We start from the raw sequence: 26,014 nt of genomic DNA, 5'->3' as shown, positions 1-26,014 counted from the left end.
CCCTGAAAACCACATTGAGTGATGAAAGTCGCAAACCGCTGAAACCATGCCCGAGGTGCCTGTTTGAGACCATAAAGAGATCTACGAAGGCGGCAAACATAATCTGGGTGAGTAGGATCAACAAATCCCGGAGGTTGGTGCATATAAACCGTCTCAGTAAGACCCCCATGAAGAAAGGCATTCTTGACGTCCAATTGGTGAATGGGCCAAGATCTGGAGGTAGCAATGGTGAGAATTGTGCGGATAGTTGCGGGCTTAAAAACCGGACTAAACGTCTCAAAGCAATCAACACCAACTTGTTGTGATTTACCGTTAGCGACAAGGCGGGCTTTGTGACGTTCCAAAGTGCCATCTGCATGAAACTTGTGACAGAATAGCCACATGGAGCGAATGATATGAGCACCAAGAGGTCTCGGCACTAGATCCCAAGTGTGAGTTTTCAACATTGCAATATATTCATCTATCATGGCTTTCTTCCAGTTTGGGTCCCTAAGAGCATATAGGTGAGATTTGGGGAGGGTGGAGATGTGGTTTCGGGTTTGAACGTGGAGATTGAGCTTGTTGGAGGGACGGAAAATCCCATGAGAGGCCCGAGTGGCAGGGCGAGAGGGAGCAGCAGGAGTGTTGCTCGGGGGGGAGGGAGGGGGGGGGGGGGGTTGCTGTCGGACAGGGAAGGTACTGCTGGGTTTGAGGGGGAGTTAAGGGATGGGATGAGTTGTTGGGCTTGCTGGGCCGGAGCGGGTGAAGACGGCGGAACAGCAGAGTGAGAAGAGCTGGGCTGAGACGCAGAGTTAGGTGAGTTGGGCTGGGTAAGAGAGGGAGAAGAAATGGGCCTGGAAGAAGAGGGGGAAACGCTGGGCTGAGCAGGGGAATCAGAGTTGCTGGGTAATGTGTCCGTGTGTAGGAGAGCCGGACAGGTAGAGGGAGAACAGGAGATGGGTGGAGATGGGACAACGCAAGAAGGTCGCCGTGGACGGCGGTGAGGTGGAGTGTAGAGGTGGTGAGACGACGGTTGGGTAGAAGGAGGAGATGGGTAAGCCAGTGGGAGTGGAAAATGAGGAGAAATGGATTGGGTAGATGGTTCGAGGTTGTGAGAGCGATGGTCGGAAGAAGTGCGGAAGGGAATAACGTTTTCATCAAACGTTACATGGCGAGACAAGATAATTTTGTTAGTGTCTAGGTCAAGGCAACGATAGCCACGATGATGAGGAGAGAAACCAAGGAAAACACATCTAGAGGACCGAGGGGAAAGCTTGTGAGGAATGGTGGCGGACAAATTAGGATAACAAAGGAAACCATACGTACGTAGGTGATCATACGTCGGTTGGTGTTGATAGAGAATTGACACCGGTGAGGCGAAGTGAAGCACGACGGAAGGGAGGATGTTATGGAGATAGACGGCCATATGGAGTGAATCGGCCCAATATTTGTATGGGATAAAGGCATGGGACATGAGAGTGCGGGTGATGTCGTTAACACGATGATTCATACGCTCCGCTTTCCCATTTTGAGATGAGGTGTGAGGACAGGAGAAACGAAAGACTAAACCAGAGTTCTTAGAAAAATCATGAAAAGAAGAGTTATCAAATTCACGTCCCATATCGGATTGAAAACATTTGATATCTCGCTCAAATTGAGTGTTGACAAAGGACCGAAACTCCAAGAATTTGGAGTGGACCTGAGATTTGAGCTTCAAGGGATACACCCATAGATAATTAGTATAGTCATCCAACAAAATAAGATAATAGCGAAAACCAGTATCAATATGTATAGGACAAGTCCATAAATCACTATGAATAATATCAAATGGAGCAGAAGTGAAAGAATTTGAGTCAGAGAAAGGAAGACGAACATGTTTACTAACTTGACAAGAATGACAAAGTTTGGTAGACTGTTGTTTATTACATTGAATTAAAGAGTGGGAACGTAAATTATTTAAAATAGCTTGTCCAGGATGACCAAGACGGCTGTGCCAGACATCATGAGAGCAGACGGTAAGAGACAGTGGTGGAGACTGAGATGATTTTGAAGTGGGCACGGCAGAAGTTGTGAGAGGATAAAGTTCCCCAGAGCTATCACAGCGAAGAAGGATCGTCCTCGAATTCAAATCCTTCACAGAAAAACCATAAGGATCAAATTCAACAGACACATGATTATCAGTTGTGAACTTTCGAACGGAAATAAGATTTTTGATAATATCAGGAACTACGAGGGTATCGTTGAGGTGAAGAGGTCGGGACGAGAGGTTTATAGAGTGGGTGCCACTAGCCATAACTGGAATAGAGTTACCGTTTCCAACCAAGATAGATTTAACATTGCTAGTGCCGAAAACAGTATGTAACGTACCTTGGTCCGCGGTGATATGGGATGTCGCACCAGTGTCCATGTAGAACGTTTCATCTGGTGGCTGTAAGCTCAATGAACTGTAGGCTTCCGCAAAATCACTGGGCTGTAGTGTTTCAACTGAAGGCACAGCGTACGCATGGGCCTGTCCAAGAATTGAAGAGCGTCGCTGCTGGGCTTGACGAGGACGTCCAGCAGATGGGCCTCGAGGTGGTGCAGTGGGCTGCCAAAGTGGAGCAGTTGGGTACGGGCATGGAGGTTGAGCCCAGTATGGCATCCAGGATGCTGGGTTAGCTGGGTACACTAGGCCGCGTGGCGCACTGGGATGAAGAGGTGCACTGGGCTGGCGAGAGTATCCTGGGGTTGGCAGAAGAGGACCGGAGTTTGCAGGGTTGACAGGTCTTTTTCCGTTGCTCGTTCGGTGATGGCGTTGAGAAGAATTGTTTCCAGTGGCTGCAAGGGCAGTGGAAGATATCATGGTGGTTTGTTGAGCACGTCGTATTTCTTCAGTGCGTAGTTGTGAACGAGCAGCATCATAGGTGGGCATAGACTGTTGTATGAAGGAAGCAACAGTGTTGTATTCCTCCGGTAGACCATTGACAAGTTGGATAACCAAACGTTTGTCATTCATGGGAAAATCGAGATCGGTCAGTCGATCCGCTAACGACTTGAGTTTGTCACAGTAATCATCGACACTAGCACAGTCAACAAACTTTAGATTGACAAATTTACTTTCAAGGGTTGCAGCACGATTACCTTTGTTATCTTGAAACAACTTTTGAAGATGATCCCAAAGTTCTTTGGCGGTTTTACCAGATTTTAGAACTGTGAGCATGAGATCCTTGGCCATGGTGGAGAACATCCATTGGCGGCATAGGGCGTCGAGTTGTTTGAGGGTATTTGCATCAATCCCTGTTGGTGGTGTGGATCTGTTGATGAGAAAAAGGAGATCGTGAGCTTGTAGATGTAGTTCGAAGAGAAAAACCCAGGATGAGTATTCATCTTGTTTGATGTCAAGAAGAATAGGAATCAGGGTTTTGATGTTGGTTACGGCAAAGGCCGGATGCAGAGTTTTCGTATCACCTGTCATGGATTTTGTGTTGGAGGTTTAATAGAGAAGAAGAAGAAAAGAGAGGATCGAGATTAGGGATGATACCATATTGGATTATGGAAAACTTCCTTGCCCTCCTTGTGGGAGAAGAGACCATATATATTATTATTAGTAAACTCTATTAAAGAGAATATCCTTGGTCCGCTAAATATGGTAGAATATAATCTATTATAGTAGTCCAAATGTAGTTATCAGTTTTCAGTGATCAGGTAGCACACTCCTATTACACCTTACCGAAAAATCAAAACACACGCCTATCTACATGCATGCACAGTAACACCGCAACCACCTCTGTTTGTCTTTCGATCTAGACTGATGACATTGCCACATTGGGTAGAGTGTTCTCGGTTGATTTGGCTGTTTTTACTCTGTGAGGGGTGACTATTTTAAACCAGGGAACCCCGTCTATCGTACAACTAAATAATCTTCATAAAAGAAAAGAAGAAAAAAAATTGGTGCAAATTTCTTGACCAGAATTTTGATCAAGACCCGACTTTGAATCTAGTTAAAAAATAAAATAATACAGGAGAGTATTTGGGATGACTGTCAAAGACTCGAAGAGCAGTTTGACCTGTACGAGCTCTCAGAACATGCTGGGGGAGTGGTGCGTGATCCACAGTCTCCACTCAGTGTAAGATAGACAAGGATATATAGTGGAGGGGGGGAGAGAGTATGAGCCGAAATGAGCGAGTACTGAGAGACCGACAGAACTAAATGTTTGGAATGAAGTGCAGTGTGTCGGTTGTCGAAGTGGCTTTAACTTTTTCTGCGTATGGTGCACTCTAGCGACGACTCTCCGCATATAGTATGCGTAAAATGTTGGGTACGTGGTGGAGAATTTCGGCTTGTCGAATTACTTGAATTTGATGCGTTTACTCTGCATACATACAAGTACTTTATCCCATGTGATTATTGACTTGATGTCTAGCTTAGTTGATACTTTCCGTATTTGGAAGTGGAGCAGCCACTGATCGACACTAAAAAGGGAAACTATAAATTATTGGTTAAGAGTCTTAGAGCAACCACAGTCATGAAACGGACCAAATACCAAAAGCCAGACTAAAAACCAAAAATTTTTGGTATTTTGGGTGACCCAAGCGCAGTGGGATAACACCAAATTTGGTGAAGCGTAACTTACACTAACGCCCGATGCCAGACGTAACTTATACTCACGTCTGTTGATGAAGCGGATTTTTATTATGCGTTTGAATGAAACGGAGGTATAATGCCCGCTTGATTGAGGCGCAAGTATAACTAACGCCGGATATGGGACGGCGATGGAAAGTGCGTCTACTGGGACGGAGATGAAAAGTGCGTATCACTCGTACGGAGATATAAAGTGCGTATGTTTCGGGCGTTAATGGATTATGCGTATGTTTCGGGCGTTAATGGATTATGCGTCTGGGTGAGACGTTTATAGAAGAAGCGTCTGAGTGGAACGTTTGTAATACCTGCGTCTATGTGGGACGTTTGTAATACGTTCGTGTGAGAGGGACGGTTGTAATACGAGCGTCTGAGTGGGACGTCTGTAATACATGCGTCTGAATCAAGCGTTTGTAATACGTGCGTCTGAGTGAGGCGTGCACGGAAAATCCGTCTGGATATAGACGTGATTATCTCTTCTTCTCCTCCTCCTTTTACATAAACAGTTTTTACAGAAGAAAAAAAAAAGACGAAAACAGACGAAAAATCTAGGGCAAAACCTAAATCGAATGTGACGGAAATTTGATTGGGTGCGGGGAAACGAGTTCTTGCGAAAGAAACGAGTAATCTTATTCGTTAATTGGGTGCGGGGAAATTTGATTGAAGATTAAAGGTATGATTTGTTTTTGGGTAATTTGTTTTTGGTTGGATTGAAGATTAAAGGTATGATTAATTAGGCTGTTTTTGGGTGGAATGAGTGGATTGCATGTTGATTTCATTAAGCATAACCGTGTTTGTTTGATTTCATTAACCATATAACATGAGGTTACTGTTACTGTTCTTTGTTTGATTATGTTTGATTATGTATAGAATGATTTGAGTGATAGAATATGAATAATTTGTTTGTTTGATTATGTATGAATAATTTTACTGATAGAATACAAAGGGGAGATACAAAATGTTGTTGTTGATCTTCACTGATAGAATAATTTTACTGATAGACTAAGTTCACTGAAATCCATTAAACATGAATTGTTGTTGCTCACAAAGGGGAGATACAAAATGTTAAACAGTTGTATTATAAAGACGGTGTCTAGATTTTTTCTGTAAATTTTTTTGATCTTCTATACTGTAAGTAAATAAAATAATCTTGGGGTTTATTTACTGTAAATTTTTTGGATTTTCTATACTGTAAATTTTGATCTTCTATAATATAGAATAGAACTTTTTATGGATGCTGTAAACTCAGAAAAAACAATTACTAACTTGTATTTATATCGTGCTCAGATGTTGAGCAGAATAACGTCGAGATTTGCACAAGGAAAAAAGATGAATAATAAGAAACGCAAAGGTAAAGGTCCAATGGAGCCTGAAATAGACCCTAATGTTGGAGATTTGGAAGTTCCAGATACCGGGTTCGATGAAGATAGCGAAGATGAAACAACACCGTCCGTGGTATCCCTAGATAACTACAATTGCCTGGAAGATAGTGACAAACACGCTTCTACAGATATTACATATTCAAGCGATCCAAAATTCAGGTACCAACATCGTGGTTCACTCTTTTCGGTCATTGTTTATTATAAGGAGATAACAAAACATAGTCCAAAAATTAAATACATTATCGACAAGGCAGGATGGGGACGTTTATTAGCCATGGAAATAGGAGAAGCATCACACCCAGTGATTGATTATCTTGTTGAACGTTGGTGGGATACAACGCATACTTTTCACTTCCCTTTTGGTGAAATGGGATTCACGCCGCTTGATTGGGTAGTGTTGACAGGATTGAGTATTGGAATTGGGGATGATGTTCCGTATAACCCAGTCAAGTACAAATTTGATTATGTCCGTGAGCATGTTTTTCCAGAAATAGAAGAACCCTTAGATTATGAAGATCCCCCAATCTCTGGAAAAAAACGCCCCCCGGCACAGTGGATTTCAGATGCAATCACAATTAAATTTTTGACTACGTATTTCAAAGAAGATATCTTGGTTGCAGCTAATTTGGATGACAAACTAGCAGAAAAAGTGGCGAGGGCCTTTTTTATGTATGTTTTGGGAAATTTTTTCTTTTCCAATGCAAAGAACTACATTGATGCGGCTTGGTTAGCTGCTTTTGAGGATCTAAATGCAGTTGATATGTATGACTGGGGTGGTCCTGCTTTTGCAAAATTGTATGTGGCACTCAACGCATCTGGTAGGGGACAGAAGTCATTATCTGGGCCGTTCCAAATATTAGAGGTAAATTATTATTTATTTTTATTTCATTTAAATGTATATTTTTTGGCAGTTGATTTATTTGGTTGGTTATGATGGAGTAGTTTTGGGGATATGAATATCTGGGCATATGTAGACCGTGCGACCCAACTAGTGAAGAAAAATGGCCAAGAACTTCCCGGTGGAAAGCGAAGAAAAAGACTATCGATATTGTTCACTGTAGGAATGCGCTTAATCAGTTGACTGCAGACATCGTGACATGGAGACCGTGGGAATCCGCCATTGGTGTTCTTGACTCTGATGTTGGTCGCAGGGCTGTGGAGCTTTCAAACAAAAGGGTTATATTTACTTGGATTGGCAAGGTCAGTTAGTACTTTGTTTTTATATGAACATTATTACTTCAAAGTTATCATTTTATCCTCAGTTGAAGAACTTATTTTCTCTGATTACTGGTAATTTGACAGAATATGTGGTACCTAGGAGAACGATCTTGGAGGCAAAATCATCCTACTTTTGGAATTCCTAGAAATCCACCATTTAAAATTGGCGAGGTCAGTCATGAGAAAGCAAAACTTGTGAAAGAAGCTGGATGGGTAGATGCAAATATGTTTGTGAAAGCTGTTTCATATAATATGTATCTGCGATATTGGCGACATGTAACTAACTTCCATCAATTCGTGACCAAAGTCGATTGGGTAGTTGAATTACACGGGGTTGATGGTGACCGTGTTAAACACCTTATTCAACGACCTGCTCAGCATGTACCTATTCCACCACCACAACAATTATCATACGTAAGTACATCCCGTCATTATATTAAAATATATGGTAATCTCATTTCTTAATTATTTTTTTTTAAACGACAGCCTGAAGCTTATAATCTAGTTCAAGAACATGCCGATTTTAATCGTGCGTTTCGCGAGTTTGTATTATATGAAACGGAAGACAGGATGATACGTTTAAAGGCAAAAGATGAAGTAATACGAGGCCTTGCAGCTCGTAACAATTACCTGGAGGATCAGATGCAATTCCGTATGCAACAAACGCCGCGTCCCCCTATTGGATTCGGCAGTTTTTCTGAAACTATCCCACCAGCGGTGTGGGCTCCAGTGAGTCAAGCATCAACAATGTCGTCTGTTAACCCCCATCCGAGAATGACGTTTATCCCACCACGGCAAACACCATCGCATACTCCTACTGATGAATAAGTAACTTTTTAGCCTCCACTTTGGATATGTACTTTTTAGCCTCCACTTTGGATATGTACTTTTTAGCCTCCACTTTGGATACTCCTACAAAGTGCGTATGTTATCTCTATATAGGGTTACTTTTTAGCCTCCATTTTCAGACTCCATTTTCATTCTGACATGTTGATTTCTTTTCAGCCTCCGTTTCGGTACTTGTAGTTTAATTAGTGTTATTTCTTTTTAAGCCTTCATTTTCAATCGGTCAGTGTCGCTTCTTTTTAGCTATAGTCTTAGTCTTTGCAGTGTCAATTCTTTTCACTCGCATTTTCAATCTGCAATGCCATAAGTGTCTATCATGTGTCTATAAAACCAATACTACATATCTCGGTGAATACAAACCAACACTGCAAATATTCTTCTTCTTCGAACTCTCCCAATCACTTCTCAAACTATACATTCCAATGGAATACTGTGACAATAACGCTGAATCTTCTTCTTCTTCGGACTCCGAATTTTCTTCTACTTCTTCTTCTGCGATCTCTGATAACAGCTTTTACTCATCAGATGAAGATGCGGTTGCATTGAGCCGAAATAATCTAGCAGTTAGTTTGGGAACTGCCATTACAAGTATGACATGGTCTCATACTCGTATAAAAATACCAAGAAATCGTGAAGCCGGAGATATACTTCTCTGGAATGACTACTTTTCTGACAACCCCACCTACCCAGCTAACATATTTCGTAGGAGATTCAGAATGCGGCGAGAATTGTTCAACCGAATATTGGCAGATGTGGTGTCTAGAAATCCTTATTTTGCTCAAAAAAGAGATGCTTGTGGCATTCTTGGATTATCCCCTCATCAGAAAGTAACTGCAGCAATCCGAATGTTAGCTTATGGATGTGCAGCAGATGCAATAGATGAGTATTTACGCATTGGAGAAACCACCGTTTTAGAAGCAACCCGTCGGTTTTGCAAGACGATTGTGGTATTATATGGGAAAGAATATTTACGCTCACCAACTGCGGGTGATGTTGAACTGTTGCTGAAAGAAAACAAAGACAGGGGATTTCCTGGGATGCTGGGGAGCGTGGATTGTATGCATTGGAAATGGGATAGATGTCCGTCAGCAGAATCAGGAGTATACACCGCGTATAAAGGGAGTGAAAGTATTGTGCTAGAGGCAGTGGTGTCACATGATCTCTGGTTTTGGCATGCGTTTTTTGGTATGCCCGGCTCCTGCAATGATATTAATGTAATGAATCGTTCTTATATTTTTCGAAAACTTATCAACGGGAAAACACCACCGGTGAACTTTGAAGTAAACGGGCATGCATATGATATGGGATATTATCTCGGTGATGGCATTTATCCACAGATTGCTACTATTGTGATGGCCATTAAACAACCAGATACACCGAAAAAATATAAATTTTCATCGATGCAAGAGGGAGCACGGAAAGATGTAGAGCGTGGATTTGGTGTACTGCAACAACAATTTGCCATTGTCAAACAACCTGCACGAATGTGGAACCCGGATGTGCTTGCCTATATAATGAAAACGGTTATTATTTTACATAATATGATAGTGGAGGATGAGCGTCTTCCCGTGATTGGCCACATGAAATGACTCACGTAGCAGGTCGGCACCGGTGAATATATCGAGGTAGGTACTGAGGAACTTTCCAGAATGAGAGCTGCACATCGGCGTCATGCTATACACAATAAAGAAACACATTTTCGCTTGCGTCAAGATTTATCGAACACATATGGTCAAATTTTGGAGATAATTATTAAGTTGGGATGGAAATATGTTGTATCGTATTTCTTCATCGGAAAATATGTTGTAACGTTGCTTACTAATGTACTATTTATCATATAAAATTAAAATTCACTAAATTGACTAAAACTCACTAATTTTTTTATTAATGATAATATTAAGGTTCAACTAATTCGGTCATGCTTTAAGATTGGTTTCTTTTGCGTTGTATTATTTCATCTTCGAAGTTCGAAGTACTCTCTTGTTACAGTGTCCAATGTAGAGACATACTTCAACATTATGGCCAAGTCATCGTCCGCTTCTTTCTTTAAATCGAGTTTTTCTTGCCTAGCTTGTTTCGCCGCAAACTTTGCGCCGAGACTTAGCTTGTATCGCCGCAAACTTTGCCGCAGACTTAGCTTGTATTGCTTCAAACTCAGCTTGTCTCTGTCCCATCTTCATTAGTGATTGTTCTTTGTAATGTTCATTGAAACTTTGCTGCTCCTTAATATATCCTCTAGCATTTCCTCCTGGGCATTGGATTTTGCTCTCCCTGTTTTCTTTAGTTGTTTCGATGCTTTCTTCCCCAACTGACGCTTACGTGTGTTCTCTATATCTCCAATATCTAGATCATCACTGGACTCGCCTGGAATTGTTTCCTCAATATCAGCGTTTTCCTCACCACTCTGAGAATCTTCCATTTCTTGGCCTGAATCAAACACAAACGTCGACCGTCCTGAATATTTGATACTATCTTTTAGAATTTCGTAGCACTCTTCGTGCTTAAATTTTTTGTTACCATTACTTTCTTTGAATCGCTTTCTTATCTCTTCAACCTGTTATTATTTTCAATACTCATCAGTTCCAATTACATGTATATAATTATTAAGGGTGCAAAAATTGACGATTACTTACCCTCGAGACTTCATTCCATCCGCTATGATATTCACCATCAACTTCCAACACTTTTGCAGAATAAAGTGAAACCTGTCTACTGATTCCCTGAAATCGACTCTGGATAGAAGTCCAAGTATGTTTTGGTTTACAAGGCAGGGCTTCTTCCAACTTATCTTTGATCCGACTCCATAATACTCTTTCTGGTTGATCGGTTCCGGTAGCAGAATCTTGAGATATGGCTAAATGGATTCTACATATCATTGTATCTTCTTCTGTTGTAAAATTGGGACCTCGTGGTGCCATATTTCTATATTTCTTGAAATAGAAATTAAAAATGATAAGATTATGCAGAAATAAGTTTGTCAAATGCTATATATAGATATACGAAAGAGCCATTGCAATCTATCAAACGGTCGGAAAATCAGAAAACCAAAATCAGAATTCCAAAATATAACCGTTGGCGCACGTAATACATGCGCCTGGTAACGGACGCTCGTAATACATGCGCTCCGAACAAACGCTCATATATAATGCGTTAAGAATGTAGTTTTTGCAATCAAAGTCATCATCGACCCATTTGTCAATGGCCTTCTGTTTCTCCTCAGGAGTTTGAGAAAGAACGTCTTTGGCACCACCGGTAGGAGGTGGATCAGTAGCTGCAGCACCATCATCAGCATCAGCAACAACATCAGCAGTCTTATCAGCAGCAGGTTCTAGGGTTCAGGGATGAACACTCGACACAATCATATGCAGCTTCATGAGTTTGAGATAAAAGAACATCTTCAGCTTTTATCTTCTGAAATGCAACCCTTCAAATTTGAATGGCTCGTTGGTATCATGAACACGCTTCTTTTCAACCTCCATAGCAAAATCAAACACCTTAAAATTGTTGGAAACAATATAGAAAATTCACAAAAATAAATCTCAAACAGCTGAGTCGCGGACTAGGTCGCTATCTTTAAGGTGTTTCGCGACTCTGCCTCTTGATTGTGCTAGCAGTCAAAGCTTGTCGAAAACCCTATGGGATAAAACAGCTGATACTCTCTTGTTCGATTTCTCTGCACTATGAGAAATCGAACCAACAACTACTCTTTCTTCACTTGCTCAGAACTCAAAAATAGATGAAAAACAATATATTTCATCTTCTCCAGAAACTTTTCTTTTATATCTCAAAAAAAATCAATACGGTTTTTAATGAAAATAAATTTCGTAATTAGTGCTCACTGAAAATCCTCCATAACAGTCATAAAACGGTAACAATATAATTACCAAAAATTAATAGAGTTAATTAGAGAATATTAAGTAGAAAACCGTTTTGGAAATCAAGAGTTAAAACCTGCAAAAAATCAGTTTCTGAATCACCAGACCTCCCAAGACCCCCAAGGCCCCGCTCTCCCGGATTTTATTAAGTAATATAGATATACCTTTTTTCCATTTCTAGTTAGGATACCTTCATATTCAGTTCCTCTATCACTACGAAACCTCTTAATTTTTCTACCAAATTGATTTTCAATTTTAGCAATAAAGATCTTAAACTTTTCAATAGCTTCATTCTTATGGCTAAACAAATAAACATAAGTATAACTAGAACAGTCATCAATGAACGTCATGATATACCTTTTTCCATTTCTAGTTAGGATACCTTCATATTCACACAAATCAGAATGTATTAAGTCTAGTGGTTTGGATTCTCTTACAACAGATTTATGTGAAGTTTTGGTTATTTTTGCTTGACTGCAGTATTCACATTTTTCAAATTCATTTTCAGAAAATTCAGGGAAGACACCTAACTTGCTCATGTTATTTACTAACTTTTTACCCACATGACAAAGCCTACCATACCAAACATTAAAATTGCAAATCATATAAGCAGAAGATTCAATTTTATTCATAGCATCAACATTAAGCTTAAACATTCCATCAGTAGCATAACCTTTTCCTACAAAACTCTTATTCTTAGTTATAGTGTAAATATCAGACCCAATAGTTTGATACAACCCAGCCTTGTTGAGAAGATAGTCGGAAACAAGGTTCTTTCTCATTTCTGGAGTGTGAAGGACATCTTTCAGCATGAGTGTCTTCCCAGAAGTAAACTTCAACTCTATCGTACCAGAACCTTTCACCATAGTGCTGTGAGAGTCTCCCAACAACACTTTCTTATCCTTGGTTTCAGCATAAGTCTTAAACATGGACCTATCAAAACAACAATGATGCGAAGCACCACTGTCTATCCACCACCCATCAAATCCACCAACCATGTAGAACTTTGGATCAGAGACCATGGCAATTATAACGTCACCCACAGCATTAGCTTGTGCGTCATTCTTTTCCTTGTTAAACCTGCAATTCCTAGCCATGTGGTTTGGTTTATTACAGGTATAACAAAGAAACTCATAATTGGAATTCTGTCCATTTCTTGATGGGTGTTGGTTCTTGTTTTGAGTAGGCCTTCCTCATTTCTTTTGGTTCGGGTTAGGTTTCAGGTCCTTCTTCTTAGGTTTCAAACTAGGATGAGTCTTATTTTTAGAAACAATGAGAATCTCTTCCTTATTATCTTGTTTCCGAGCTTCTTCCTCAACCCTGAGCTTAACAATCAAAATTTCAAGAGAAAATTATTTAGTCTTGTGACGCAAAGTATTACGAAAATCTTTCCAGCTAGGTGGTAACTTGTCAATCATTACAGAAACTTGAAATTGTTCATCAGTTTTCATACCTTCGGTCATAATTTCGTGGTAAATTTTTTGAAGTTCATGAGCCTGTGCAACAACTGACCTATCATCCACCATTTGGTATCTCAAATACTGGCTCACAGCATACTTCTTGGAGCCAGCTTCCTCAGTGTCATATATTTTCTGTAATACATCCCACACATCTTTAGCAGTTTCAAAAGTTCAATAATACTCATATAAATCATCAGATAATGCGTTAAGAATGTAGTTTTTGCAATCAAAGTCATCATCGACCCATTTGTCAATGGCCTTCTGTTTCTCCTCAGGAGTTTGAGAAACAACGTCTTTGGCACCACCGGTAGGAGGTGGATCAGTAGCAGCAGCACCATCATCAGCATCAGCAACAACATCAGCAGTCTTATCAGCAGCAGGTTCTAGGGTTCAGGGATGAACACTCGACACAATCATATGCAGCTTCATGAGTTTGAGATAAAAGAACATCTTCATCTTTTATCTTCTGAAATGCAACCCTTCAAATTTGAATGGCTCGTTGGTATCATGAACACGCTTCTTTTCAACCTCCATAGCAAAATCAAACACCTTAAAATTGTTGGAAACAATATAGAAAATTCACAAAAATAAATCTCAAACAGCTGAGTCGCGGACTAGGTCGCTATCTTTAAGGTGTTTCGCGACTCTGCCTCTTGATTGTGCTAGCAGTCAAAGCTTGTCGAAAACCCTATGGGATAAAACAGCTGATACTCTCTTGTTCGATTTCTCTGCACTATGAGAAATCGAACCAACAACTACTCTTTCTTCACTTGCTCAGAACTCAAAAATAGATGAAAAACAATATATTTCATCTTCTCCAGAAACTTTTCTTTTATATCTCAAAAAAAATCAATACGGTTTTTAATGAAAATAAATTTCGTAATTAGTGCTCACTGAAAATCCTCCATAACAGTCATAAAACGGTAACAATATAATTACCAAAAATTAATAGAGTTAATTAGAGAATATTAAGTAGAAAACCGTTTTGGAAATCAAGAGTTAAAACCTGCAAAAAATCAGTTTCTGAATCACCAGACCTCCCAAGACCCCCAAGGCCCCGCTCTCCCGGATTTTATTAAGTAATATAGATATACCTTTTTTCCATTTCTAGTTAGGATACCTTCATATTCAGTTCCTCTATCACTACGAAACCTCTTAATTTTTCTACCAAATTGATTTTCAATTTTAGCAATAAAGATCTTAAACTTTTCAATAGCTTCATTCTTATGGCTAAACAAATAAACATAAGTATAACTAGAACAGTCATCAATGAACGTCATGATATACCTTTTTCCATTTCTAGTTAGGATACCTTCATATTCACACAAATCAGAATGTATTAAGTCTAGTGGTTTGGATTCTCTTACAATAGATTTATGTGAAGTTTTGGTTATTTTTGCTTGACTGCAGTATTCACATTTTTCAAATTCATTTTCAGAAAATTCAGGGAAGACACCTAACTTGCTCATGTTATTTACTAACTTTTTACCCACATGACAAAGCCTACCATACCAAACATTAAAATTGCAAATCATATAACCAGAAGATTCAATTTTATTCATAGCATCAACATTAAGCTTAAACATTCCATCAGTAGCATAACCTTTTCCTACAAAACTCTTATTCTTATTTATAGTGTAAATATCAGACCCAATAGTTTGATACAACCCAGCCTTGTTGAGAAGATAGCCGGAAACAAGGTTCTTTCTCATTTCTGGAGTGTGAAAGACATCTTTCAGCATGAGAGTCTTCCCAGAAGGAAACTTAAACCTTACCGTACCAGAACCTTTCACCATAGTGCTGTGAGAGTCTCCCAACAACACTTTCTTATCCTCGGTTTCAGCATAAGTCTTAAACATGGACCTATCAAAACAACAATGATGCGAAGCACCACTGTCTATCCACCACCCATCAGATCCACCAACCATGTAGAACTCTGGATCAGAGACCATGGCAATTATAACGTCACCCACAACATTAGCTTGTGCGTTATTCTTTTCCTTGTTAAACCTGCAATTCCTAGCCATGTGGTTTGGTTTATTACAGGTATAACAAAGAAACTCAGAATTGGAATTCTGTACATTTATTGATGGGTGTTGGTTCTTGTTTTGATTAGGCCTTCCTCATTTCTTTTGGTTTGGGTTAGGTTTCAGGTCCTTCTTCTTAGGTTTCAAACTAGGATGAGTCTTATTGTTAGAAACAATGAGAATCTCTTCCTTCTTATCTTGTTTACGAGCTTCTTCCTCAACCCTGAGCTTAACAATCAAACTTTTAAGGGAAAATTCTTTAGTCTTGTGACGCAAAGTATTACGAAAATCTTTCCAGCTAGGTGGTAACTTGTCAGTCATTACAGAAACTTGAAATTGTTCATCAGTTTTCATACCTTCGGTCATAATTTCGTGGTAAATTTTTTGAAGTTCATGAGCCTGAGAAACAACTGACCTATCATCCACCATTTGGTATCTCAAATACCATCTCACAACATACTTCTTTGAGCCAGCTTCCTCGGTGTCATATTTTTTCTGTAATGCATCCCACACATCTTTAGCAGTTTCAAAAGTTGAATAATACTCATATAAATTATCAGATAATGCGTTAAGAATGTAGTTTTTGCAATCAAAGTCATCATCGACCCATTTGTCAATGGTCTTCTGTTTCTCCTCAGGAGTTTGAGAAACAACGTCTTTGGCACCACCGGTAGGAGGTGGATCAGTAGCAGCAGCACCATCATCAGCATCAGCAACAACATCAGCAGCATGTTCTAGGGTTCCATGATAAACACTCGACACAATCATATGCAGCTTCATGAGTTTGAGATAAAAGAACATCTTCAGCTTCCATCTTCTGAAATGCAGCCCTTCAAATTTGAATGGCTTGTTGGTATCATCAACACGCTTCTTTTCAACCTCCATAGAAAAATCAAACACCTTAAAATTGTTGGAAACAATATAGAAAATTCACAAAAATAAATCTCAAACAGATGAGTCGCTGACTAGGTCGCTATCTTTAAGGTGTTTCGCGACTCTGCCTCTTGATTGTGCTAGCAGTCAAAATTTGTCGAAAACCCTATGGGATAAAACAGCTGATACTCTCTTGTTTGATTTCTCTGCACTATGAGAAATCGAACCAAAAACTACTCTTTCTTCACTTGCTCAGAACCCAAAAATAGATGAAAAACAATATATTTCATCTTCTCCAGAAACTGTTCTTTTATATCTCAAAAAGAAATCAATACGGTTTTTATTGAAAATAAATTTCGTAATTAGTTTTCACTGAAAATCCTCCATAACAGTCATAAAACGGTAACAATATAATTACCAAAAATTAATAGAGTTAATTAGAGAATATTAAGTAGAAAACCGTTTTGGAAATCAAGAGTTAAAACCTGCAAAAAATCAGTTTCTGAATCACCAGACCTCCCAAGACCCCCAAGGCCCCGCTCTCCCGGATTTTATTAAGTAATATAGATATATATAATATACCTAGTCAAATGTGTGGGGTGAGACTTGAACCCAAGCCTATAGTATGGGAGCCCAAAATAATACAACCACACTATGTCTCTAAGTTTGGTACAATATTACAAAACTATGTTTTTAAATATATATCCCAACAATTCGTCCCATGGGACAAACCGTGGATAGTTTTTAAACATATTTTTTAGACTTTGTAGCTACTTTCTGACTTGGAGTCGCATTCGATATTATCGCACATTCGTAAGTAGTATATGTATATTACAATTCTTCTCAACTTGACTGCCTATGAGCAGAGCTCTCTTCATCTAAAACTAAGACATCACTTATAACATGGGTGTTGTGGAATTGTAACCTCTAACTTCCCATATTAATGTGTACACAGGTGATATACCGAAATTTTGACACCATCGATATTTGACTTTACAAAATCTCCAAGTATTTGCAAAATAAAATAAAATAATACTCCAATGGATAACACAATTTACCTCATTAGTCTTCTAAGGAACTCATTCAAGAGGAGCGGGAATGAGACAGACTTGTGTTCATTAGCTAACACCGTCGTGAGACATGATATTAGGAGATATGTATTTATTGTGTATATTGTTTATATGGTTGCGTATTTTGTTAATTAGGAAAGTTAGTTATTACGTGTAGATTTGTTTTATCTCTACCTATTTAGTCACGGGGAAAACCAGTTTTGTAACTCAAGCTTTTGATAATAACAAAACTTCAATTCTCTACCTTGACGTTTCATGGCATCTGAGCCAGATTCGAAATAAACCTAAAATTGATTCAATTTCAAATTATACGGGTATTGATGATTTCTCCGAAGAAATTGAATAGCGATAATTATGAACAAGATGGACAAGTTGTTGTTAATATGGCACTTATGAATATTGATGTGAATTCAACTAGAAGTTATCTTTCATCACAAGATCGAGCACCACTTGCTCATACTCTCACTGATGCACAATGGGAAGCTATTGTGAATATTTTTAATTCTTCGAATAAGAAGGGTTCGAAGGAAAATCTTTCTAGTAAATGGATACTTGATACAGGGGCTTCAAGGCATATGACAGGAAGTAAAGAGTTTTTGTGTAAAACATATAAAATAAGTTTTTCTTCCGTAAAACTTCTGAACGGCACATACACAATTGCTCCATGTGAAGACACTGCGGTGTTTGGAGACAATATGAGATTATATCGTGTTTTATACGTTCCTGATATCATTGTAACTTGATTTCGTTAGCATGTTTAATTAAAGATCTGAAATGTATTGTCACTTTGACTGATAAGTTGTGTGTGATACATAACCGCACTACGAGGACGATGATTGGTGTGGTAGGGGAACGAGATGGGGTCTATATATTCCACAGTGGAGCACAGATTATGGCAAATCGAGTTACTACTAGTGAAGATTATAACTTATGGCATATGCGTCTTGGTCATCCTTCTAATAAGATTGTTTCTCTACTTCCTGGTATGAATAAAGTTGATTGGCAGAAGTTTCTCAATGAACCATGTGATACTTGTTTTAAAGCTAAACAAACTCGTGTTATTTTTCCTATTAGTGAGAATAAAGTTGTTGACATCTTCAGTTTAGTTCATTGTGATGTATGGGGTCCGTATCGTACTTCGTATTCCTGTGGTGCACACTATTTTCTTACTATTGTTGATGATTATTCTCGTTGTGTTTTGGTTTATTTGATGGCACATAAAACTGAGGTGGTGCAAAATTTTCAGAATTTTTGTGCTATGGCTAATACACAATTTGATAAACAAGTTAAGCAAGTTCGTAGTGATAATGGCACAAAATTTCTTCCATTGATTCCATTTTTTTCTGGACAAGGAATAGAATTTCAAACTTCATGTGTGGATACGCCACAACAAAATGGGCGAGTAGAACGCAAACATCGTCATATATTGAATGTGGCATGTGCTTTGCGATTTCAAGCAAATTTACCTCTTCAGTTTTGGGGTGAATGCATTCTAAGTTCGGCTCACATTATTAATCGGACGCCTACTACCTTGCTTAATGGTAAAACTCCATATGAACTTTTACATAAAAAGCCTCCTATTTATTCTCTTATTCGAGTATTTGGATGTTTGTGTTACGCAAGTGTTGTCCCCCGTGATCGAAACAAGTTTAATCCACAGAGTAGACGTTTTATATTTGTTGGTTATCCTCATGGAAAAAAGGGTTGGCAACTATTTGATTTAGAAACAAAAGAATATTTTCTGTCTCGTGATGTAGTTTTCTTTGAAAACAAATTTCCTTATTGTGTTGATTCGCTAGACGACAATAATGAAGAGTGCCAGAATGATTTCGATACAAGGTTGGAGATCTCATCAAGACAGTTAGAATTATTGTTATCTGCCAGTACTGCTAATCCGGGTGTTGTACAGGGGGTGTACGGTGGTGCTCCAGCCGCAAGAATGCAAGGTTTGTCAGGAAGTGAAAATACTGGTCTAGTAGCAGGCGTACAGTGTTAGGAAAACCGTGAGTTTCCTATATTTGGGCCTTTTCCCCATTGAGTGGGTTTCCTAATATGGGCCATATAGAATTTAGGAAAGAGTTTAGTTTCCTAGTTGGAGACTAATACTTGGTGGCCAAGTTTGTGTTCTCTATGTATAGGAGTACATTTGTAGGTTTGTAGACATCCAACCTAGAAGAATGGTAAAACGTTGTGCTTAGGTTTTTGGTCTCTTTGGTAGGGAGGGTCATGTGCTATCGTGAAGGTCAATATTGGTGTGAGAGAAAAAACTTGTAGAGAGAGGATTTTGGTGTCCTAGGGTTTAGGGATTTTCCCTAAACCAACTTTCTAGTGTTTCCATGTTTCTCCTCTGTTAGTAGCAGTTATGAAGACGATGTAGAAGAGAAGACATGAGGCTGGTTTGAAGAATGGTTAGAGAGTTGGTTTCTATGGTTTCTTCAATGGTTTTCTCGAGTATGTCTTGTTAACTCTTGGGTCTGGTCTTGGGTTGCGGAAAGAGCATGTAATGGTCTTTGATTTAATGCAAGTTTTCTGGTGGTGTTGGCCGTGGATGTAGCCTGTAAAGGTGAACCACGTATATCTTGAGTTGTGGTTGTGTGTGCTTCTTTATCTTCTGTCTTTCTTATTATTTCTCCCATATTTGGTCCAAATCACCAATTGCCCTTTGTGATACTGTGATTCCGCTGCGCTAGGGTGCCAATTTTCCCAACAATTGTTATCAGAGCCAAGGACGGGCTGGTGTGATTGAACTTGGAATTGAACGATGGTTTATTGTTCGGGTGGAGAAATATTTTTTGAAGATAATGTTTCAACCGGTGTTTATACAAAGATGGGTTTTTGAAGTGATTTACAAACTGGAGGTTCAACTTGGTAGAAGTGTATGTTCGTTGTTTGGTTTTATGATGTAGTATGGGATGCATAATAGAACTGAATAAGGTGGAATACATATTTACTTCTTTATGGTGTTAGTAATCATACACTATAAAGAATGGGTTACAAAGTTTGAAGAAAGGATGGGGCTGCGAAGTCTCATGTAGAAGAAGGACCAGCAATTCTTCGAAGTTATGCACGAGATGATATAAATTTATATTTTTTAAGTCTATGTTAAAGTATTCTTGATTGCTTGCACGTAGTATCAAGAATGTGACCTATATCGAAAGCATGTACCACGATAATATGGGCATTCACACGGTATATATTTAGAGTGAGTATGTTGGGTGTGATGGTGGTAAAATTATGTCAGTTTGGTGATGGCTTTGAGAATCGCTTAAAGGATTAAGCCTGTTAATCACAGTGAAAATATCTTATGGTTTGTTTCAGATACACGGTAATCATGACATGTGCTGGAGTATAATATTGAAGCTAATTCTTTCTTTCTGGATTAGTGTTCAATATGTTGTTAGCTTACTGGTTAGGTGGAGCTAATGGTGATTCTTCTTGATGGTTCTCTTGTTGATCAATGGTGGAGTTTGTGCAAGGATTCAATGATACTGATTGAAGATTTTCATGGAGTTTGTGAAGCGTGGCCAGTTTCACAAGTGTTCTTCATAAAGAAGATGGTTTGAATACTTTTATCAATGTCATGGTGTTTTTGGTTGAAGAGATGGTTCTATGAAGATGGAAGTTCGGATTTGAGCTTCGAAAGTAATTTTACGGGAATATAGAGATGGTGAATAACTTTGGTGGAAGATGAAGGTAATTTCCTATGATCGTCTCATGCTTGAAAGTATGATCCGAGGTGGAGATTGTTAGGAAAACCGTGAGTTTCCTATCTTTGGGCCTTTTACCCATTGAGTGGGTTTCCTAATATGGGCCATATAGAATTTAGGAAAGAGTTTAGTTTCCTAGTTGGAGACTAATACTTGGTGGCCAAGTTTGTGTTCTCTATATATAGGAGTAGATTTGTAGGTTTGTAGACATCCAACCTAGAAGAGTGGTAAAACGTTGTGCTTAGGTTTTTGGTCTCTTTGGTAGGGAGGGTCATGTGTTACCGTGAAGGTAAATATCGTTGTGAGAGAAAAAACTTGTATAGAGAGGATTTTGGTGTCCTAGGGTTTATGGCTTAGGGATTTTCCCTAAACCAACTTTCTAGTGTTTCCATGTTTCTCCTCTGTTAGTAGCAGTTATGAAGACGATGTAGAAGAGAAGACATGAGACTGGTTTGAAGAATGGTTAGAGAGTTGGTTTCTATGGTTTCTTCAATGGTGTTCTCAGGTATGTCTTGTTAACTCTTGGGTCTGGTCTTGGGTTGCGGAAAGAGCATGTAATGGTCTTTGGTTTAATGCAAGTTTTCTGGTGGTGTTGGTCGTGGATCTAACCTGTAAAGGTGAACCACGTATATCTTGAGTTGTGGTTGTGTGTGCTTCCTTATCTTCTGTCTTTCTTATTATTTCTCCCATATTTGGTCCAAATCACCAATTGCCCTTTGTGATCCTGTGATTCCGCTGCGCTAGGGTGCCAATTTTCCCAACATACAGGACATGTTATCGGGTGTTAGCAGGTGTAGAGGACCTATTGTTGTAGAGGACAGTGATGCAATTTCTATCGGCAGACAGAATGTGACAGGCGTGCCAAACTCAATATGCGTGAAAACTAGGGGATTCGTAAATGGTGAGCAAGTCACAAAATGTGACAAGCGATTTTTTTGAAAATTTAGAGACTTTTGTCTCATCTGGAGTGGGTGTTCAAAATGTGGGGACAGCTAACATTTCTGAAAATTCAAAGATTTCTGTCCCTTTTGTCTCATCTGGGGTAGGTGTTCAAAATGAGGGGACAAGTGATATTTCAGAAAGTGGAAATTGTACGCAGAAAGTGGGGAAAGGTGACATTTCAAAATGTGGTCCATTAATTCAAGTTTCTGAACATAGTAATTCATCTGGGGTTAGTGTACAGACGGCGTCAGGTCGTGACTCGCCCGGTAATACTCGGTTACCTGACAGCATTTCTTCAGAAGGGTTATCAACTTTATTACCAGCTACATAAAGCCATATACCTATCAGTAACATCTCGATGCGACTGTGAGACGTAGTGCTCGGTCACGGATTTCTAATACTCGGTTAAAAGATTATGTATGTAGTACTGTTGACGTAATAGACCCCGGCTCCTCCACTCCTCACTCGTCAACATCCTCAGGTACGCCTTATCCCATAACTAATTATGTATCTTGTGCAAATTTTTCTGCTAATCATACTCGTTTTTTGGCGGCGATTACTACTCTTAAAGAACCTACGAGTTATGCTGAAGCTGTTCGTATTCCCGTTTGGCGTGTAGCTATGTCTAAGAAAATTAGTGCTCTTGATAAGAATGGCACGTTATCTGTTACGGATCTTCCCCCAGGGAAGAAGGCTATTGGTTGTAAATGGGTTTACAAAATTAAATATAATTCTGATGGCACTGTTGAGCGATGTAAAGCTCGCTTGGTTTTCCTTGGTAATAGATAAGTGGAAGGTGTGGATTGTCATGAAACATTTTCTCCCGTAGCTAAAATGGTTTCAGTTAGAACATTTTTAGCAGTCCTAGTCGCTCGTGATTGGGAGTTACATCAAATGGATGTTCATAATGCTTTTCTACATGGGGATCTGGATGAGGAAGTATATATGCAACTTCCTCCAGGATATTCGACTAATTCTCCTGGTAAAGTGTGTCGCCTCCATAAATCTTTATATGTTCTTTGTCAAGCTCCTCGTAATTGGTTTGCTAAGATTGCAGGTGCTCTTAAGGCTTTTGGATTTGTACAGTCTTATGCTGATTATTCTTTATTTACCCTGCGACGAGGTGAGAATTCTATTAACGTACTTGTCTATGTGGATGACTTAATTATTGCTGGGAAAAATTCCGCTGCTATTACTGCTTTTAAAGCATATTTAAGCCGTTGCTTTCATATGAAAGATCTGGGCCATCTCAAGTATTTTCTTGGTATTGAAATGTCTCGAGGAACCGATGGCTTGTTTTTATCTCAACGAAAATACACCTTGGATATTTTGTCTGAGACTGGGCTTCTTGGAGCCAAACCAGCTTCTTCACCCATTGATCAACATCATCGTTTAGCTCTTGATGATGGACCCCTGTATTCTGATTCATCTCAGTATCGTCGGCTTATTGGACGCTTGATTTATTTGACTATTACGCGTCCTGAATTGTGTTACTCGGTGCATGTATTGGATCAATTTATGCAGTCTCCTCGGGTGTCTCATTGGGAAGCTGCTCTCCAAGTTCTTCGTTATCTAAAGGGAAATCCTGGTCAAGGGATTGTTTTACACAAGGATAGTGCTCTTCAACTTACTGCTTATTGTGACTCTGATTGGGCCTCCTGTCCCCTTACTCGTCGTTCGCTTACTGGTTACTTTATTTTTCTGGGAGGTTCACCTATATCTTGGAAGACAAATAAGCAACACACAGTATCTAGTTCTTCTGCTGAAGCCGAGTACCGTTCCATGGCTCATACTTGTAGTGAGCTCACGTGGCTAAAGGCATTATTGAAATCTCTACATGCGTCCCACTCTCATCCTATGCGCCTTTACTGTGATAGTCAATCCGCACTTCATATTGCTGCTAATCCTGTTTTTCATGAACGCACCAAACATATCGAGATAGATTGTCACTATGTGCGCGATAAAATTCAGTCTGGTGCTATTGTTACTTCTCATGTTCGGACAACTGCTCTGCTTGCGGATATCTTCACTAAAGCTCTTGGACGTCCTCAGTTTGAACTGCTTCTTCGCAAGTTGGGCATTCGTGATCTCCATGCTCCAACTTGAGAGGGAAGTATTAGGAGATATGTATTTATTGTGTATATTGTATATATGGCTGCGTATTTTGTTAGTTAGGAAAGTTAGTTGTTACGTGTAGATTTGTTTTATCTCTACCTATTTAGTTACTGGAAAAACCAGTTTTGTAACTCAAGCTTTTGATAATAACAAAACTTCAATTCTCCACCTTGTCGTTTCACATGAACAATCCTACAAAATAAGAACTTAAATACGGCTGCATACCAACTTCTCCTTTACGAAAGAGAGACTTAATTGTCTGTACAAACAAATCTCAACCGTCAGATCTCCCTTTCTTACTCTATAAAACCCCCTCCACTCTACTATCCTTTCCTTGTATCAAATTAATCTTAATTTCCACTCTTTCATTCTCGTCTCTCCGCCATGCGCTAACTCTCTCCAGTCTCCGGATCTAAAATACAAACATCAAAAAAGGCGTCTCATTTCTTCTGTTCTCTCAGCTTCTCAGTATCTCTCATTGTAAGACAAACGACACATAATGGGTTTACTTCTTCTACTCTTTGCAGTATTATCATCATCAGTTGTTACAGCTGCCGATGAACATGAACGTAAGTGATTCTCCACTTCTCCTTCTTCTTCTATTTCTTGTTTCTACTTTCTTGGTTGCTTTACCTACTTGTGTAGTTCAATGAGTTTAGCTTGTATTGTGCATGCATGATGCATTCTGAGCTCTTTAATTATAACACCACCAAAGGGCTTTCTTCCCATTCTACATTAATCATTGATTGAAGACATATCTTAGAGTATAGATTCATTCTTGACTAGCAAATCTAGTGCAATATCTTTATGATTTTTGTGTTTTGCTCCCGCTTCTAGCATTATCTTGTTTCTTCGAAAAGAAAGTCTATATTCTTGTTCATGGTACAGGTCCTATTGGGTTTGTTTTACTAGCGAAAAACCCTGCGAATTTGACCTACTGTGTGGCAAGAGGAGTGGATCAGAAGATCTTGCAGGAGGGTCTTGATTGGGTTTGTAGCCAACCAAATTTCACCTGTTCTAATTTGTTGCCGGGTCACCTATGTTATGAGCCTAACACCGTTGAAGCACATGCTTCATACGCATTCAACATGTATTACTACGAAAATCTGGGTCGACCTGAGTCTTGTGGCTTCAACGGAGCTGCTTGGATAAGCACAACAAACCCGAGCCACGGTCTTTGTATCTTCGTTGGAAGTAGGAATGGCGCCAAATGGATCTGCTATTTTTCCACCACCTGGTACTTCCATTGGTTCACCTCTACATGCAAGTTGTTTTCTTGTATCAGTATTACTAGTTAGTATTATGGCTCTCGTGTAGTAAGATGTTGTTGGCTATGTGCATCAGTGCATGGGTATATGGTTCAATCCTACATGTACTGATTTTTAAATAAAAACATTCGATTTTATCTCGATTTTAGTATGTGACTCATAATCATGATTCAGATCCGCAATCATCTTATCCTCGCCTTTGTTTAGATTTTTCTAGGGTTGTTGACTGAGTTTTGATCAATCTCTCAATCCTTTTTCTCGATCGAAAATTTAAGTTCAGATTTGAATTACGCATATCTGAAAGTCAATTTTTTTTGTTGTTTAATGTATAACAATACATGCAACGCGTTTTCAATAGTTGAAAATATGTCTCTCAATTCCTTTGTCTTCGTATGTTTTTAACAGAGCTACAATGAGAGTTGATATCTCAATTCCTTCAATTGAAAAGAGCTGGACATTCAATTTCTGCAGTGAGAGTGTTAAGTGTTTTATGTAAATTGGTAAATCCTTAATTAAGATTTGAAATCCATGTGTGACCTCAGTTCGGTTTTTGGTTGAAGGTAGGACTAATATTAATGTTCCCCATTTAGTGAGCTTAACTATATAGTTATGGAAAATGATTGGTGCTTTGTTC

At 39.1% G+C, this 26,014-nt stretch overlaps 3 protein-coding genes across 3 annotated transcripts; 2 read left to right on the top strand and 1 right to left on the bottom strand.

Annotated features, from left to right (window-relative positions):
* The first annotated feature begins 5,253 nt into the window (after positions 1-5,253).
* On the top strand, positions 5,254-8,194 carry LOC113277659 (protein MAINTENANCE OF MERISTEMS-like). Its single transcript, XM_026526705.1, has 5 exons — positions 5,254-5,270; positions 5,885-6,841; positions 6,922-7,179; positions 7,282-7,611; positions 7,684-8,194. The coding sequence occupies exons 2-5, from the start codon at positions 5,885-5,887 to the stop codon at positions 8,023-8,025; spliced, it is 1,887 nt and encodes a 628-aa protein (XP_026382490.1). The 5' UTR covers positions 5,254-5,270; the 3' UTR covers positions 8,026-8,194.
* Positions 8,195-10,222: 2,028 nt separating this feature from the next.
* On the bottom strand, positions 10,223-10,961 carry LOC113279332. The gene is made up of 2 exons (XM_026528025.1): positions 10,677-10,961; positions 10,223-10,597 (listed from the first exon to the last, which is right to left on the bottom strand). The coding sequence occupies exons 1-2, from the start codon at positions 10,959-10,961 to the stop codon at positions 10,223-10,225; spliced, it is 660 nt and encodes a 219-aa protein (XP_026383810.1).
* Positions 10,962-24,473: 13,512 nt separating this feature from the next.
* LOC113277658 (glucan endo-1,3-beta-glucosidase 2-like) lies at positions 24,474-25,520 on the top strand. Its single transcript, XM_026526704.1, has 2 exons — positions 24,474-24,681; positions 25,001-25,520. Exons 1-2 carry the CDS (start codon positions 24,612-24,614, stop codon positions 25,408-25,410), a joined length of 480 nt encoding a protein of 159 aa, XP_026382489.1. The 5' UTR covers positions 24,474-24,611; the 3' UTR covers positions 25,411-25,520.
* The last annotated feature ends 494 nt before the right edge of the window (positions 25,521-26,014 follow it).

The sequence above is a fragment of the Papaver somniferum genome, chromosome 5, assembly GCF_003573695.1.
Source record: "Papaver somniferum cultivar HN1 chromosome 5, ASM357369v1, whole genome shotgun sequence".
NCBI classification, from domain to species: Eukaryota; Viridiplantae; Streptophyta; class Magnoliopsida; order Ranunculales; family Papaveraceae; genus Papaver; species Papaver somniferum.
The sequence above is the reverse complement of the archived record's forward strand: the minus strand, read 5'-3'. Positions and strand labels throughout refer to the sequence as shown.

What these genes read in the sequence shown, in the direction of transcription:
- LOC113277659 (XM_026526705.1), top strand. Translation starts at nt 5,885, where the DNA reads ATGTTGAGCAGAATAACGTCGAGATTTGCACAAGGAAAAAAGATGAAT. An exon ending in TATTTACTTGGATTGGCAAG is followed by an intron (nt 7,180 to 7,281) that starts GTCAGTTAGTAC and finishes GTAATTTGACAG; the next exon opens with AATATGTGGTACCTAGGAGA. An exon ending in CACCACAACAATTATCATAC is followed by an intron (nt 7,612 to 7,683) that starts GTAAGTACATCC and finishes TTTAAACGACAG; the next exon opens with CCTGAAGCTTATAATCTAGT.
- LOC113279332 (XM_026528025.1), bottom strand. Translation starts at nt 10,961, where the DNA reads ATGGCACCACGAGGTCCCAATTTTACAACAGAAGAAGATACAATGATA. An exon ending in GATGGAATGAAGTCTCGAGG is followed by an intron (nt 10,598 to 10,676) that starts GTAAGTAATCGT and finishes AAATAATAACAG; the next exon opens with GTTGAAGAGATAAGAAAGCG.
- LOC113277658 (XM_026526704.1), top strand. Translation starts at nt 24,612, where the DNA reads ATGGGTTTACTTCTTCTACTCTTTGCAGTATTATCATCATCAGTTGTT. An exon ending in AGCTGCCGATGAACATGAAC is followed by an intron (nt 24,682 to 25,000) that starts GTAAGTGATTCT and finishes TTCATGGTACAG; the next exon opens with GTCCTATTGGGTTTGTTTTA.